This window comes from Muntiacus reevesi, chromosome 4 (genome assembly GCF_963930625.1).
Source record: "Muntiacus reevesi chromosome 4, mMunRee1.1, whole genome shotgun sequence".
NCBI lineage: Eukaryota > Metazoa > Chordata > Mammalia > Artiodactyla > Cervidae > Muntiacus > Muntiacus reevesi.
Window position 1 is genome coordinate 171,797,082 of NC_089252.1, and position 18,082 is coordinate 171,815,163.

General features: G+C 36.3%; 1 protein-coding gene across 1 annotated transcript; it reads right to left on the reverse strand.

The window, feature by feature from the left end:
• Window positions 1-229: 229 nt before the first annotated feature.
• LOC136166191 (olfactory receptor 6C2-like) lies at window positions 230-1,168 on the reverse strand. The gene has a single exon (XM_065932223.1). It carries the CDS (start codon window positions 1,166-1,168, stop codon window positions 230-232), a length of 939 nt encoding a protein of 312 aa, XP_065788295.1.
• Between the last annotated feature and the right edge of the window lie 16,914 nt (window positions 1,169-18,082).

Below are 18,082 nucleotides of genomic sequence, written 5' to 3' on the forward strand. Positions count from 1 at the left end.
AATTCTTTTTTGAATAATATTAGAAAAACTTAGTGAGAGATGAAGGAAACTTTTTGTTTCTGAGAAAGAAATTCTTCATGTTCTTTTAATGACTTAAATCATTTTGGTTGAGATTAAAGAGAGGGATAAATGATTTGTTCTAAGTAGTTTCACAATTAAGATTTCCAGAGAAAAATGTTTAAGCAAGCAATACATAATTTTTATCTAATGGTTTAAATCCAGTATGCTCTTAATTGTGTAAGAAAAATGCAGTTTTTTTGATTATGTCACTGACAGCTTGTTTCACCTGCTTGTTCCTCAAAGTATAAATAAAAGGGTTCAACAGCGGGGCAACAGAGGTAGTGAGCACAGACACCCCTTTGTTAATGTGCACCTCTTCTTTGGCTGAAGGCTTGATGTAGATAAAAATACAGCTGCCATAGGTAATGGAAACAACAATCATGTGAGAAGAACAAGTGGAAAAGGCTTTTCTTCTCTGTGATGCAGAGGGAAATCTTAGAAATGTCCTGATGATATACACGTAAGAAAGAACAACCCCGATCAATGTAATGATGAAGGTCACCACTGCACAGATTATAACCACCTGTTCAATGAGCCATGTATCTGAGCATGAAATCTTCAAAAGAGGAGCTGCATCACAGCCAAAATGATCAATGGCATTGGAGTCACAGAATTCTAGCTGGAGGCCCATACCGACTGGTGTGATGACGATCATCAACCCAGAGATCCAGCAGCAGAGCACAAGGATGGTGCAGACTCTACCATTCATGATGGTCATGTAATGAAGGGGTTTACAGATGGCCACGTACCGGTCATAGGACATGGCTCCCAGGAGAAAAAACTCTGTGGCTCCAAAAAGTCCAATGAAAAATATTTGACCAGCACAGGCGTTATAGGTAATGGTATTGTCCCCATTTGATAGGCTATACAGGAATCTGGGAATACAGACCATTGTGAATGAGATTTCTAAGAAGGAGAAGTTTCTAAGAAAAAAATACATAGGTGTTTTAAGATGAGAGTCCAGGAGTGTTAGAATGATAATAGTCAGATTTCCAGTAATGCTCAGCACGTAAGTAAGAAACAAGAAGACAAAAATCAGAACTTGCAGCTGTGGGTCCTCTGTAAGTCCCAACAAGATGAATGTTGTTATGACTGTGTGATTTCTCATTACCACCTTTGATGTTTTAGGTAATCTACATGTAAAAAGTCAAACAGAGGGTATCCAAATAGATAAAAGAAAATAATTTAAAAAAATCAATGGAATGGAAAACAGAAACAAGAGACAAGATGAATATAATCAAAAGCTGATTCTTGGAGAGGATTAATAACATTGATAAAACTGTCATTGAGACTGATCTTGAAAGAAAAAAAAAAGATGGAATTTATCAGAAATGTGAGGCATGGCATCATTATAAATTATACAGCTATTGAAAAGATAAAAATGTCACGTTTTGAAAAAATCTGCTAAATGGATTCAGCACCTTGAATGAATGAGTGAATTCTATGAAAAATACAATCTACTAAAGTTAGTGCAAGATAACATACCTAACCTATATAGTTCTATTTTTAACATTAAAGTAAACAAGTGAAAAGTGAAAGTGTTAGTCACTCAATTCTGTCAACTCTTTGTAATCACATGGACTGTAGCCCACCAGCCTTCTCTGTTCATGAAAGTCTCCAGGTAAGAATACTGGAGTGAGTAGCCATTATCTTCTCCAGGGGATATTCCCAACCCAGGGATAGATCCCAGATCTCCTGCTTTGCAGGCAGATTCTTTAACATCTGAGTCACCAGGGAAGCCCAAAGTAACCAAATACATATTTAAATTATTTTACAAAGAGAACTGCAGCCTCAGATGGTTTAATTGTAGATTCCTACCAAACATTTGAAAACAAACAGGAAAATACCATACTATAAAAATCCTTTGAAACATTTGTTGAAAGCAAAATTCATAACATAATCTGATGGATGGAATTGACACTGTATATAGACAGGATATGATAACCATAATGAAAAGGAGAAGAGTAAAAGGTAGCAATTTTTTCTGTTACATTCTAGCTCCAGTGGTAAAATATTGTATCAAAGTGGTTTGTGAAATGTTCGATGTGTAGATTATAATTTACAGACCACACACAAGCTTTTAAGAAATGATATGGTAAAAAACATTCTATAAATTAAAATGGAACACTAAAACTATTCAACTGAAGGCAGGAAAGTAGAAACAAAAGAATGAACAGCAATGGAAACAAAGAACAATCAACTAACAAAATATAGAAGTCCAAACATAAATGATGATACACTGCCTATAAGTGATCAAAACATATCATGGTAATCGAAAGAGATTATAAGAACAATTTAAAAAATTACCTTTTTGGATACTATATACAAGCACTCCACTTCAAATATAATAACATAAATAGATTAAAAATAAAAGAATAGAAAAATTATGTCATATAAAGCACAATCAAGAGAATGCTGGAGTGCATATTGCCACCAAAGAAAATCAATGAGCATACAAAAGAAAATTATATACTGATAATTGAGTCAAATAACCAAGAACACAGATTCTAATTATTTATGTATCTAATAATGCATCAAAATATATGAAGGATAGACTGGCATAAGGGCTTCCAAAGTGGCACCAGAGGTAAAGATACTGCCTGACAATGCAGGAGACTTTAGAGATGCAGGCTTGATCCCTGGGTCGGGAGGATCCCCTGGAGGAGCACACAGCAACCCACTCCTGTATTCTTGCCTGGAGAATCCCCATGGACAGAGGAGCCTGGTGGTCTATAGTTCATAGGATCACAAAGAGTCAGATACTACTGAAGTGACAGCACAGCACAAACTGCCATAAATGAAAGATGAAATAGATAAATTAGCAATTATAGTTGGAGATTCTCTTACTAATACATTGATAGAATTGACTGAAAATCCACAGACATATACAAGAAGTAAACAGCATTGTCAGTCAATTCCGTATAACGGACATAAAAATGAGCACAACAAAAAATGAACTTGAAATAGATCATAGACCTAACAAAAAATTCTCTTCATTTAGAAAGACATTTTTTAAAAAGTGAAAATGAAAGCCACATAGACTTGTCCAAGGAAAAGTCTAATTTCAAACCCTCTAAGTCTGATCTAGATGTCCAAAAAAATCAAATGTTGAAGTCAGAGTACCATAGGAAGCACTCTTCGAGCAGATATAAATTTGGGGATTATCAAGCCTAAATGAAGTCACATTATTTATGAGAACCTCCTAGAGAGAGGGTGAAATGAAAGAAACGATTGCCTAGAGAAGACACTGTTCAGTCACTATGTCATATCTGACTCTCTGTGACCCCATGGACTGTAGCACGCCAGGTTCCTTTGTCCTTCATCATCTACTGGAGTTTGCTTAAATTAACGTCCACTGAGATGGTGATGCTATTTAACCATCTCATTGTCTGCCACCCTCTTCTCCTTTTGCCTTCAATCTTTCTCATCATCAGGGTCTTTTCCAATGAGCCATCTCTTTGAACAAGGAGGCCAAAGTATTGAAGCTTCAGCTTCAGCATCAGTCCTTCCAATGAATATTCAAGGTTTATTTCCCTTAGGATTGACTGGTTTGATCTCCTTGAAGGCCAAGGGATTCTGAAGAGTGTTCTCCAGCACCACAATTCAAATATGGCATATCAACTCTTTCCCTAAGAATTTACTATGAGGAGAAAAATATATATATATTTCACAGAAAAACTTGACAATTGGATATATATAAACATGGAATCCTACATAGCATTATATATCTTGATTTCGGTAGTGGTTATTTGGTAGTGGGTTTTCATAACCCACTAGAATGTTACATATGTAGGTTTCATATACAATGCATATAATGTATGCAAAAATTCTCAAAGACAGAAGCCAGCATTTATAAAACTACTACAAATCAATAAGACAAAACCAAGCCTAATAAAAATTAGACAAGTTTCTTCACAAAGGAAGACATCTAAATACCAGTGAACATATGAAATGTAATCTGTTTAGGGTTTAGGGAAAAGGAAATTAAATTCACAACTAGTGTACAACCATGAAGATAACTAACATTAAATGGATGGACCATACCAAGTATCTTTAAGAATGTATTGTAAATAGAACATTAATATCTTGGTGTGTACCTTTTTAAAGACACTATTAAAACTTTTTGAATATGTTTATTAAGTTGAATGTCCAGATATCTATGAAACAGGATATTATTATTATAGGTATTTGCCCAATAGAAATGCATACATATGTATTCCAAATAAATGAATGTTTAAGAAAATTCAAAGTGGCATTATTTTCAATAATCCAAAAACTCAAAACACCAAAATGACCTCCAATAATAAAATAAAATTTTAAATTGTAATTATATTCATAAAATGGAAGAGTAAAACAATGACGGTGATAATATTACTGCTACATGCAATAGCATAGAGAGCTCTAGCAAAGTTCTGAGCAAAGAGGCAAGGCAGAAAAATTCCATTCACAGAGATTCCAAAGGTAAGCGCAGCAAATCTATGGAGCTAGAAACCAGGACATTATGGGGAAGGAAGTGGCAACCCACCCCAGTATTCTTGCCTGGGAAATTCCGTGGACCGGGGACCCTGGCAGGCTATGGTGCTGCAAAGAGCAGGACGCAACTGAAGGCCTGAGCAGGCGTTGTTAGAAGCAGGTATGAGAACTCACTGTCCTGTGTTAAGGCAAACATTGAGATTTGCAAACTTGGAAAACAATGCCAATACCCACCTTTTTCATTTTGGAAAATATAAAGAATTTACATTAAAAAAGAAGAAATCAGGACAATAACTCTATTCAGGTAGCAGCGTGAAGGTCTAGGTATATCTACAGCTTATAAGGTACTCTTAATGCTCTATTTCTATCCACAGCAGTGGGCCCATGCCATTGGTCAACTTTTCTGTAATGTTAAACTATGGTAAACCTTTATATTTTTAGAAAATCAAGGTGAACTCTGATATTTGGCCACATCACCTGACACTGTAATATTCTGCAACACTGCTTTATTTATACAATTTTCCCCAATGTTTAATTCAGAAAACCTTTAAAAAAATACATCTGGACTATTGTAGTGTGATTTGGTACAGAGTATATTCACAGAGATCGGGTTAACATCCACTCAGTCACTGAACTTCAAAGATCATAGCATTTAAATGAAGCTATAGGGAATGGCTACCCACTCCAGTATGCTTGCCTGGGAAATCCCATGGACAGAGGAGCCTGGTGGGCTACAGTCCATGGGGTCACAAAGAGTTGGGCAGGACTGAGCGAACACACACACCATTTAAATGAAGCTTTAAAATAAAAATTCGCCTGGTCAGCATATATGTGTGTGTATTTTATATATATATGTATATGCATATATATATACACATGTATATATGTACATAAGACACTGAAAGTGTTGAGTGTTAGCTGCTCAGTCGTGTCCAACTCTTTGTGACCAGGTTCCTCTATCCATGGGATTCTCCCAGCAAGCATACTGGGATGGGTTGCCATTCCCTTTTCCAGGGGAATTTCCCAAACCAGATATCGAACCAGTATCTCCTGCACTGGCAGGCAGATTCTTTACCACTGAGCCACCACGGAAGCCTAGGTTCTTCCTTATTTCTACAGAATTTGTCATCCGATGAGCTCAGGCCCCTGGCCAGCATTTTTTCCCCTCCAGAGCCACATTCTGCTCCACTGTAATTCCTTGTAAAAGGTCAACGAGCAAAGAGAAAAACAGAGATGCTTTAACCTACTTCGGATGGGAGAATTTCCAGACTCATGTCACTGATTTCTAAAGCATGGCGAGTTTTATGAAGAAGGAAAAGAAAGTTCAGAGAGGGAGAGTGAATTCCTCAAGGTCATGAAAACGACTAGCGGGCATCTTTCTATGAAATAGGGTAAATAGACTCTCTCGTAAAACCAAGCCACATTCTATGCCCTCAGGCCAAATAACCAGATCTTTTCCATCACAGGAGTAGCATTCCCTTCTCCAGAAAAGGAATTTTTAAAATTTTCCCCCAAATTTCGAATAGAAAAAAACACTGATTTGAAAAGTATGCAAGTACTTACACTTTAGTCTGTCATTCAGGCTTCAGATATTTTTCTTCCCCACATAGCCTCACAATTAAATCAGTTATTAGTAGTGACAAGGATGTAGTCTAGTGATTCTTTTTCACTTAACGCTCACTCAAAGATAGCAATGGAAATGCATGAACAAGTTACATCCATTTTTATATCCCTGTGCCTAACATTTACCATGAATGAAAAAAATCAGTCTAAATTTAAAAATGACCTATTTCCACAAAATATAGATAGAAGGAAAAACTAGTAAACAGGCCAAGGAAAACAAAAATTCCCTTTCATTCTTGCAAAGTTGATGGCCTGACCCAACAATGTAACACAAAGTGGTTCCCTGAAGTTTTACCACAGATATGATTGAGGATGCTCTTTGTATATGGTCAACATGTAACAGGTAAGATTAACTATGCTAAAAACAAGTGTCCTTGGTGACTACGCTCCAAAGTCACTGATGAATGTAAAATATTCATATAGGGAAAAACAAAGCAAAACAAAAGGCAACTAATGCACCTAGGAATTGGGACAGTGTCCTTGGAGACTGGAAGATGCATTAATAGCAAGGTCAGAATGTGTCTTGAGAATATCAAATCTTTGCCAAAATGATGAACCAAGTAACATTTTGTTCATGTTAATGCACATTTTGTAATTGCTAATAATGTGTCATAATTTTCAAATATTTATCAATAATGTTTGAACATAATATTACTACCCTTTCACTGTTCTTGAAGTAATTCCTTATGCTTTCTTAAGATATTTGCATATATTCAGGATATTAAGCCTGTGCAAATCTCAATGTAATAAGTTCTATTTCACAGTTTGTTATTTAACATTTAATGCAATTTGTGGTGATGGTATACAGAAAATTTGGTTAAATCGCAGTAAAATCTATTTACCTTTTTTTGGGTTTGTTTCTGAATCTATTATTATGTGAAAGGCTTTAATAGTCCTAATCATGTCATATACTTACTTATATTTTCTCCCAATTATTTTATTATTTTATTTACTTTAATATCTGCATCCAACATCCAGAAGGTAATAACAAGGAGGTGTTGAAAAATATGTAGAAAGATCATACAGTGAAATAGGAGGGACACACAGCCGGTGAGCACGGTATCATGGAAGTCGAGTGTAAAGTGTTTCCTGTGCCATGAGGTTTTGATACAGTGACTATTAATTTTTTTCCCTTCTTTATTTGTGACTGATTTGGCATTGCAATTATTTTATAGAGCTTCCCTTTTTCATGATGCATTCATATTCACATCACTATCCATACTATTATCTATATATACAGTGGTGTCACTATATATCCTTTCTCAAAATGCTCTGATTCTTTGTTTCTATGGTAATTTTTCTTTTTAGTACTCACTCTTGTACAAATTTGGCCTTTAAGAAGGCTTCTATGTCATTTTGGAATTTCCTCCTTGATTTTAGAGCATGGTAATGCTGTAAAAATGTTTGAATCTTTCAAAAGACAAAGCTGGAATATAACACATTAAGAAACTATTATTTTACACTGTTGCTTCTAATTTTTCTACTGATTTATTTTCCTATCATATTTAATTCTCTCTTACTTTCTGTTTTTCCTACAGTGATATTCTCAACATCAGTATAAGTTTGTCCAATGCTAAAATCTGCACAAAAAGAAATTAGAATTACTCAGTCAGTACCACCAATGATAACATCCAAATTCTATGCAGTTACAAATGTGTTTGTAATCCTTTTACAGAGAGTCAATGATAAGAATGTGATGCTTTTAAGTTGCACGTTAAATTATTTTTGTTTTTTGGCTTTTTACATTTGTGATTTTTTATTCACTCTGAAATACTGTAGTTTCTTTTGATTTTACTTATATTCAATTTTATTGTTTATATGTTACTTTAAACTTTAATGCATATAAAACAATGGTATGGTTGAAAAATAAAATTTTATTTAAAAGGTATTCTTAAAAAGTTTCATAAGATCATTTCTTGACAATTTTTTTGCATATATGGTATAAAAATATCAATCTTTCAATCATATATTTATTTACTCAAAAACATGTTGAGCGTTTGGATCCTAGATATAGCTTGAGGCATTCAATATCTGGCTAGCTAGATAGCTGTCATCTACATATCATCTAATGATTTATTTACTTAGTTGGAAGTACTGTATAACAGGTAACAAACTACATTTTAGAATCAAAGATCTTATTGCAGCCTTGTCTCCATAAATTCTGAACTTTGTCACAGTGTGAGTAAGACAAATAATGTCTCTAAGTCTCAATTTTTTCAAAAGTAAAAAAGAAAAGTTCATAATTATGTGTACCTTGCTTTATACGGTGATTAAATAATATAAATACAATTAACACAATAATTCATGCATAGTAAATATTCAACACACAATGGGCATTATAATAATTAGTAATAGTTCAAAATGCTTAAATGTAGGTGCACATCCCAGAAGGTGCTAGTGGTAAAGAACCCACCTGCCAATGCAGGAGACATAAGACGGGTGGGTTGGATCCCTAGGTTGGGAAGATCCCCTGGAGGAAGACATGAAAACCCACTTTAGTATTCTTGTCTGGAGAATCCCACAGACAGAGTTCCCTGGTGGGCTATGGTCCATACGGCCGCAAAGAGTCAGACACTACTGAAGTGACTTAGCACGCATGCATGTACATCCTCAAATCTGCTGAAAAAAATATTTATTTCTAAATCATTATATTATGCAGAAATCCTATTTTTTCCCTTAATATTGAACAGAGTTGTTTTAGAAAAATAAGTAGGAGTAGTATTTGTGGTAGTTCCCATATGCTCTTCTCCTAGTGATAATTCACATATTGAAAAAAAAACACAAAAAATTATCTTGGTATGTTGACATATATGTGTTATATATGATACAAAATAATCTGCTAATTCACAATGTTTGCATAAGTTTTCCTTTTTAGAAATATTTTGGTCTGCTCACATTTTTGAACTATCTTAGTGATGCAATAGCTTCAATTTATTATCTTGAATAGTCTTTAAAAATTCATTTGAAAAAACAAACACTTGTTATAATTCTAATCTTAAAAATGGATTATTCTTCATCTCAGTAGCCATTGATGAGTTCGTCTTCAGATCCATAGTTGGGTTGTATGTGGATCAGCTTGGTTGTGTTGGATCTTCATTGCTGCATGTGGACTTTCTCTAGTTGTGGCAAGCAGGGGATACTGTTCCTTGCAGTTCACGGGCTTCTCATTGTGATGGCTTTGCTTGTTGCAGAGCATAGGCTGTAGGCACATGGGCTTCAACAGTTGCAGCACACAGGCCCGGCAGTGGATGCATACAGGCTCTAGGGCATGCAGGCTTCAGTAGTTGCAGTGTGCGGGCTCAGCATTTGTGGCTCACAGGCTCTAAGCACAGGCTCAGTGGCTGTGGCACCCGGGCTTAGCTGCTCTCTGGCATGTGGGATCTTCCTGGCCAGGGATCAAACCGGTGTCCCTTATACTGGCAGGTGAATTCCTAATCATGGCACAACCAGGGAAGTTCTTACGTCCAAATTCTAACTACTAGCAGGCACTGGGCTTTCCTGGTGGCTTAGATGGTAGAGAGTCTGCTTTTAATGCAGGAGATCAGGGTTTGATCCCTGGGGTGGGAAGATTCCCTGGAGAAAAGAATGGTTACCCACTCCAGGATTCTTGCCTGGAGAATTCCATGGACAGAGGAGTCTGGTGGGCTACAGTCCATTGGATTGCATTGAGTTGGAAACTACTGAGAGCCTAACAATTTCCCCCATTGCTATGCTTCTGCTCCATTAGTCATACTCTGTTCATCCTGGGCGACTGGAGATTCTGAAAACCTACAATTACAAACACATTTGTCCCATCCAAATCATCACACACATCACACACTAGTATTTCCTTAGATTAAGTTACTGATTAGGTATGGGCTTCACAGTGGTGCAGAATCTGCCTGCCAGTGTAGGAGATGTAGGAGACAGGGGTTAGATCTCTGGGTTAGGAAGATTCCCTGGAGGAGGAAATGACAACCTACTCCAGTATTCTTGCTTGAAAAATCTCATGGACAGAGAAGCATGATGGGCTACACAGTCCGTGGGATCACAAAGACTCCGACATGAGCGCATACACAAACACACACACAATTAGGTGTATGAGTGCTTACTAGGGAGGGACATGAGGATATAAGCAATTTGACAAGAACGCGGTAATTTTTCACCCTCATGGAGCTGCATCTGGCAAGTGGTGTTAGACTCTGGATATCTAAAACTGGGTGAAGATTGTGATGGCCTTTTCAGTGTTTTTTATTCTTATGGTGTGAATTACATGTGGCAAAATGCTGAAGTCCTAAATATATTATTATATTTTTTTGTAAATGTGGCTGTATCTGCTTTATATTCAGTTACAGTTTTTCCTATACTATATTCAATTACTATTTATTTTGTTGTGGTAGGACACACTTACACTCTCTTTTTCTGTTATTGTCATTTACTATGTCTTCATCAATAATATGTATAGAGGCTATAGTGGGGCTGGAATCAAATGTCACTTTAATATGAAATTTAAAATGTCAGAATTTAACTATTAGGTCTTAATTCACTATGCTGGCATGATTTTATTTTGATGAAGTTAATAGTTAAAAATTAATGAATTATTTTTGAAGCCTGAACCAAGGGCTTATTTAATTTATTTAACAATGGACAAATATTTGATTAGTTATATATGACTGGAAGTTTGTAAATGAGAGTGAAAAAAAACTGTTATGGATTTTGCAGGTCAATTTCCAAAACTGAGTTGACTTTATAATAATAGTTTTTGCAGCACAGTTTTAGAACGTATCTTCAACCTCATGCAAATTGGTATATTTGCGCACATTGTTTTTTAATATGTTATATATTGGATATAAAAGTACTCAGGTAGTTTCTTATTTTTATACCTTTTTATTACTAGAAGTTGTTTGAAATCACGAAAGGTAAATGAAGAATCATACAAGGCACATAGAGTTTATTTTTATGGGACTGACAGATAATTCTCCATTATAGACAGTAATTTTTTTGTTTCTGCTTCTACATTGTATGTTGAATGTGATTGGAGACTTAACTGTCATTGCCCTCACTCTGTTGGATTCCCATATCAAGACCCCAATGTATATATTCCTCCATAATTTCCTTTTCCTGGAAATTTCATTCACAAGTGCTTGCATCCCCAGATTCCTGATCACTACTGTAACCAGAGAAAAGATGATTTCTTATATTGGTTGTATGTCTCAGTTATTTTTTTTAGATATTCTTGGGTGTTACAGAATTTTCCCTTCTGGCGGCTAGTCCTATGACCACTATGTTGCCATCTGCAAGCCTTTGCGTTATACATCCATCATGAGCAGCACAATCTGTCATCAGCTGGTACTCAGTTCTTGGGCAACTGACTTCCTGGTCATTTTCCCTCCACCAATTTTGGGTCTTCACCTGGATTTCTGTGATTCAAATATCATTGAGCATTTCATTTGTGATATTTCTCCTATCCTACAACTTTCTTTCTTGGACACACATTTACTAGAAATGGTGGTGTTTATTAGGTGAACCTAAGGATAACATTGCTATTGGTAATTCTTTTTTACTCTCACATCATCAAGACAATTATAAAATTCCTCTTTAGCTCAACAACAAAAAATTCATTTTTACTTGCTCTTCACATAAGATTGTTGTATGCGCCAGTTATGGTAGTTGTATATTCATCTATTAGGTTGGTGCAAAAGTATTTGTGGTTTGCATTGATGAACTTTGCTGTTTGATATTGGAATACACTCAAATAAATGTGGTTATGTTATACAATATTTTAATGTACATTTCTCACTTCATGTTTTTTCTGCTAATGGCATTACTTGTGTATTTTAGATTTATTTTAGACTAGGGAAATTATTTTAGACAAAAGGCACATTTGAGAAATTTTTTATTAAAGTTCAAAATGGGTCATAAAGCAGGGACAGAACTTGCAACATCAACAACACATTTGGCCCAGGAACTGCTAATGAACATACAATGAAGTGGTACTTTAAGATGTTCTGCAAAGGAGATGAGAGTCTTGAAAATGGAAAACATGGTGGCCAGCCAGTGGAAGTTGACAACGACCAATTGAGAGAATCATCAAAGCTGATCCTCTTACAACTACCTGAGAAGTTGCTGAAGAACTCAATGTCACCCATTCTATGATCATTTGGCATTTGATGCACATTGGAAAGGTGAAAAAGCAGGTAAATGGGTGCCTCATGAGCTGACCGAAATTCAAAATATTATTGTTTTGATGTGTCACCTTCTCTTATTCTATGGAACAAACAACAATGAATGATTTCTTGATCAGATTGTAATATGCGGCAAAAAGTGGATTATATATGGCCACCAGCAATGGCCAATTCAGTGACTGGACTGAGAAGAAGCTCCAAAGTACTTCCCAAAACCAAACCCAAACTTGCACCAAAAAAGGTCATGGTCACTGTTTGGTGGTCTGCTGCCTATCAGATCCACTACAGCTTTCTGAACCCCGGCGAAACTGTTGCATCTGAGAAGTATGCTCAGCAAATCGATGAGATACAGATGAAAACCAGAGTTTTCAACAGAATGGGCCCAATTCTCCACAACAATGCCAGACTGCAGATCGCAAAACCACTTCAAAAATGGAATGAATTGGGCTATGAAGTTTTGCTTCATCTGCCATATTCACTTGACCTCTTGCCAACCAACTACCGCTTCTTCAAGTATCTAGATAACTTTTTGCAGGGAAAATGTTTCCACAACCAGTAGGAGGCAGAAAATGCTTTCCAAGTGTTTGTCAAATTCCAAAAGGTGAATATTTATGCTACAGGAATAAACAAACTTGTTTCTCATTAGTAAAGATGTGTTGATTGCAATGGTTCCTATTTTGATTAATAAAGATGTGTTTGAACCTCATTATAATGATTTAAAGTTCATGGTCTAAAACTGAAATTACTTTTTTTTTTTTTTTTTTTTAAACCAACCTAATATGTGAAGCCCTCAGAAATGAAAGGATCATTTTAAGCAAGGGAGTAGCTGTGCTCAATACTTCAATTGCCCTTTGTTGAATCTATCTTCTTTTTTAATAATCTTAGGAAACATTAAGCTAAATAAACCTTCAGTGATGCATTTAGAAAGATATTTTCTGCCTCAGAGGAGTTATACTATCTATTGAAATAATAAACTGAAAGTATAAAATGAACATTTAACAAGAGCTATTTTGACTCTTCTAGTTTAAGAAATGATCTCTAATATTCAATTTGTTAGATCACTTTAGCTAACCTGAGCTTAGAAATACTTTCCATTTTACTAATATACATCTAAACTTACCTTTCTGTTATTCAGTATGAAATGTTTTTGTGTTAGAAACATACAACTGCAAAATTTAATTTCTCTAATAGCATGTTAGAAGAAAATGAATGAAGGGATTTGGTTGTATTATAGAATACAAATTTTTAGAATACTGTGAATGTTAAATACATATGAACAAAGCTAGAGGAGGTGATGGAATTTCAGTTGAGCTCTTTCAAATCCTAAAAGGTGATGCTGTGAAAGTGCTGCATTCAATGTGCCAGCAAATTTGGAAAACTCAGCAGTGGCCACAGAACTGGAAAAGGTCAAATTTCATTCCAATCCTTAAGAAAGGCAATGCCAAAAAATGCTCAAACTACTGCACAATTGCACTTATCTCACACGCTAGCAATGTTCAAAATTCTCCAAGCCAGGCTTCAACAGTAGTTGAACCGTGAACTTCCAGATGTTCAAGCTGGATTTAGAAAAGGCAGACGAACCAGAGATCAAATTGCCAACATCCGTTGGGTCATAGAAAAAGCAACAGTTCCAGAAAAACATATGCTTTTGTTTTATTGACTATGCCAAAGCCTTTGACTGTGGATCACAACAAACTGGAAAATTCTGAAAGAGATGGGAATACCAGACCACCTGACCTGCTTCTTGAGAAATCTGTACGCAGGTCAAGAGCAACAGTTTGAACTGGACATGGAAAAACAGACTGGTTCCAAATCAGAAAGGGAGTATGTCAAGACTGTACATTGTCACCCTGCTTATTTAACTTATATACAGAGTACCTCATGCGAAGTGCCAAGCTGGATGGATGAAGCACAAATTGGATCAAGATTGCTGGAAGAAATATCAATAACCTCAGATATGCAGATGACACCATCTTTATGGCAGAAAGTGAAGAGGAGCTAAGGTTGATACACATATATTATACTCTTAAGAAACAACAGGAAAAGTGACTAGATTATTTGACTTACTCCCTCACATTTCAAAGCATGTGATGCAAGGGGCAGAACACTAAATTAGAGTGAACTGAATTCTCAATAGCAGACACATCTTTCTGGGCCTGGGAAAACAGCAGGAGTTGGAGAAGTGTGATGAAAGTGAAAGAGGAGGGTGAAAAAGTTAGCTTAAAACTCAACATTCAGAAAACTAAGATCATGGCATCCTGTTCCATCACATCATGGCAAGATGGGGAAACAATAGAAATAGTGAGAGATTTTATTTTTTGGGGCTCCAAAATCACTGCAGATGGTGACTGCAGCCGTGAAATTAAAAGACAATTGCTCCTTGGAAGAAAAAGCTATGACCAGCCTAGACAGCATATTAAAAATCAGAGACATTACTTTGCCAACAAAGGTGCATCTGGTCAAACTATGTTTTTTTCCAGTATTCATGTATGGATGTGAGAGTTGGGCTATAAAGAAAGCTGAGCACCACAGAATTGATGCTTTTGAACTGTGGTGTTGGAGAAGACTCTTAAGAGCCCCTTGGACTGCAAGGAGATCCAACCAGTCCATCCTAAAGGAAATCAGTCCTGAATATTCATTGGAAGGACTGATGCTGAAGCTGAAACTGCAATACTTTGGCAACCTGATACAAAGAACTGACTCATTGGAAAAGACCCTGATGCTGGGAAAGATTGAAGGCAGGAGGAGAAGGGAACAGAGAACAAGTTCATTGGATGGCATCACTGATGCGATGGACATGAGTTTGAGCAAGCTATAGGAGTTGGTGATGGACAGGGAAGCCTGGCGTGCTGCAGTCCATGGGTTTGCAAAGACTCAGACACGGCTGAGCAACTGAACTGAACTGACCAAGATTCATTTAAAAGCCATATTTTAAAAAATTCTTAAATTGAAATCTGTCATTATTAGATAAGCTTAAGATGCTCTAATAGACCTTTTTCTTTAAAAGTGTAATGTACATAATTATTTTGTAAAGTGATTCTTTGAAACATCAATTGTAAACATATTGAAAAAGAACACTTTCCAGTTTTTAAAATGAAAGATTGTGGATTAATAATTTCAGTGGTGTAGCAAAGTGATCTATATATATATTTGTTTGTTTCTTTCCACTTATAGATTATTTCTGTTTATTTTCCCTTATGCATGCATGCTAAGTTGCTTAGTCATGTCCAACTCTTTGTGATCACATGGACTATAATCCACCAGGCTCCTTTGTTCATGGGATTCTCTAGGCAAGAATACTGGAGTGGGTTGCCATGCCCTCCTCCAAGGGATCTTCCTTATCCAGGGATTGAACCCACCTCTCTTAATGTCTCCTGCATTGGCAGATGAGTTCTATACCACTAGTGCCACTCTTACAGATTATTTCAAAATATTGAGATTATATATATATATATATATTTCGTTTAAAAATTTTATTTTACTTTACAACATTGTATTGGTTTTGCCATACAGTGACCTGAATCTGCCATGAGTGTACATGTGTTTCCCCTCCTGAGCCCCCCTCCCACCTCCCTCCCCACCCCATCCCTCTGGGTCATCCCAGTGCACCAGCCCCGAGCATCCTGTATCATGCATCGAACCTGGATTGGTGATTTATTTCACATATGATAATTTACATGTTTCAATCCCATTCTCCCATATCATCCTGCCCTTGCCCTCTCCCACAGAGTTCAAAAGACTGTTCAGTACATCTGTGTCTCTCTTGCTGTCTCGCATACAGGGTTATCATTATCATCTTTCTAAATTCCATATATATATGTGTTAGTATACGGTGTTGGTGTTTTTCTTTCTGGCTGACTTCACTCTGTATAATAGGCTACAGTTTCATCCACCTCATTAGAACGGATTCAAATGTATTATTTTTAATGGCTGAATAATATTCCATTGTGTATGTGTACCACAGCTTTCTTATCCATTCGTCTGCTGATGGGCATCTAGGTTGCTTCCATGTCCTGACTATTGTCAACAGCACCACGATGAATACTGGGGTACACATGTCTCTTTCAGATCTGGTTTCCTCGGTGTGTATGCCCAGAAGTGGGATTGCTGGGTCATATGGCAGTTCTATTTCCAGTTTTTAAAGGAATCTCCACACTGTTCTCCATAGCGGCTGTACTAGTTTGCATTCCCACCAACAGTGTAAGAGGGTTCCCTTTTCTCCACACCCTCGCCAGCATTTATTGCTTGTAGACTTTTGGATAGCAGCCATTCTGACTGGCGTGAAATGGTACCTCATTGTGGTTTTGATTTGCATTTCTCTGATAATAAGTGATGTTGAGCATCTTTCCATGTGCTTGTTTGCCATCTGTATGTCTTCTTTGGAGAAATTTCTCTTTGGTTCTTTGCCCCACTTTTTGATTGGGTCTTTGATTTTTCTGGAATTGAGCTGCAGGAGTTGCTTGTATATTTTTGAGATTACTTCTTTGTCCATTGCTTCATTTGCTATTATCTTCTCCCATTCTGAAGGCTGTCGTTTCACCTTGCTTATAGTTTCCTTTGTTGTCCTGAAGCTTTTAATTTTAATTAGGTCCCATTTGTTTATTTTTGCTTTTATTTCCAATATTCTGGGAGGTGTATCATAGAGGATCTGGCTGTGGTTTATCGGATTATGAGTGTTATGTGGTTTGAGTGTTTTGCCTATGTTTTCCTCTAGGAGTTTTATAGTTTCTGGCCTTACATTTAGATCTTTAATCCATTTTGAGTTTATTTTTGTGTATGGTGTTAGAAAGTGTTCTAGTTTCATTCTTTTACAAGTGGTTGACCAGTTTTCCTAGCAGAACTTGTTAAAGAGATTTTCTTTTCTCCATTGTACGTTCTTGCCTCCTTTGTCAGAGATAAAGTGCCCATAGGTGCAAGGATTTATCTCTGGGCTTTCTATTCTGTTCCATTGATCTGTAGTTCTGTCTTTGTGCCAGTACCACACCGTCTTGATGACTGTGGCTTTGTAGTAGAGACTGAAGTCAGGCAGGTTGATTCCTCCAGTTTCATTCTTCTTTCTCAAGATTGTTTTGGCTATTCGAGGTTTTTTGTATTTCCATACAAATTGTGAAATTATATGTTCTAGTTCTGTGAAGAATACCGTTGGTAGCTTGATAGGGATTGCATTGAATCTATAGATTGCTTTGGGTAGTATGCTCATTTTCACTATATTGATTCTTCCAATCCATGAGCACGGTATATTTCTCCATCTATTTGTGTCCTCTTTGATTTCTTTCACCAGTGTTTTATAGTTTTCTATATATAGGTCTTTTGTTTCTTTAGGTAGAATTATTCCTAAGTATTTTATTATTTTTCGTTGCAATGGTGAATGGAATTATTTCCTTAATTTCTCTTTCTGTTTTCTCATTGTTAGTGTATAGGAATGCAAGGGATTTCTGTGTGTTAATTTTATATCCTGCAACTTTACTATATTCATTGATTAGCCCTAGTAATTTTCTGGTAGAGTCTTTAGGGTTTTCTATGTAGAGGATCATGTCATCTGCAAACAGTGAGGGTTTTACTTCTTCTTTTCCAATCTGGATTCCTTTTATTTCTTTTTCTCCTCTGACTGCTGTGACCAAAACTTCCAAAACTATATTGAATAGCCGTGGTGAGAGTGGGCACCCTTGTCTTGTTCCTGATTTTAGGGGAAATGCTTTCAACTTTTCACCATTGAAGATAATGTTTGCTGAGGGTTTGTCTTATATAGCTTTTATTATGTT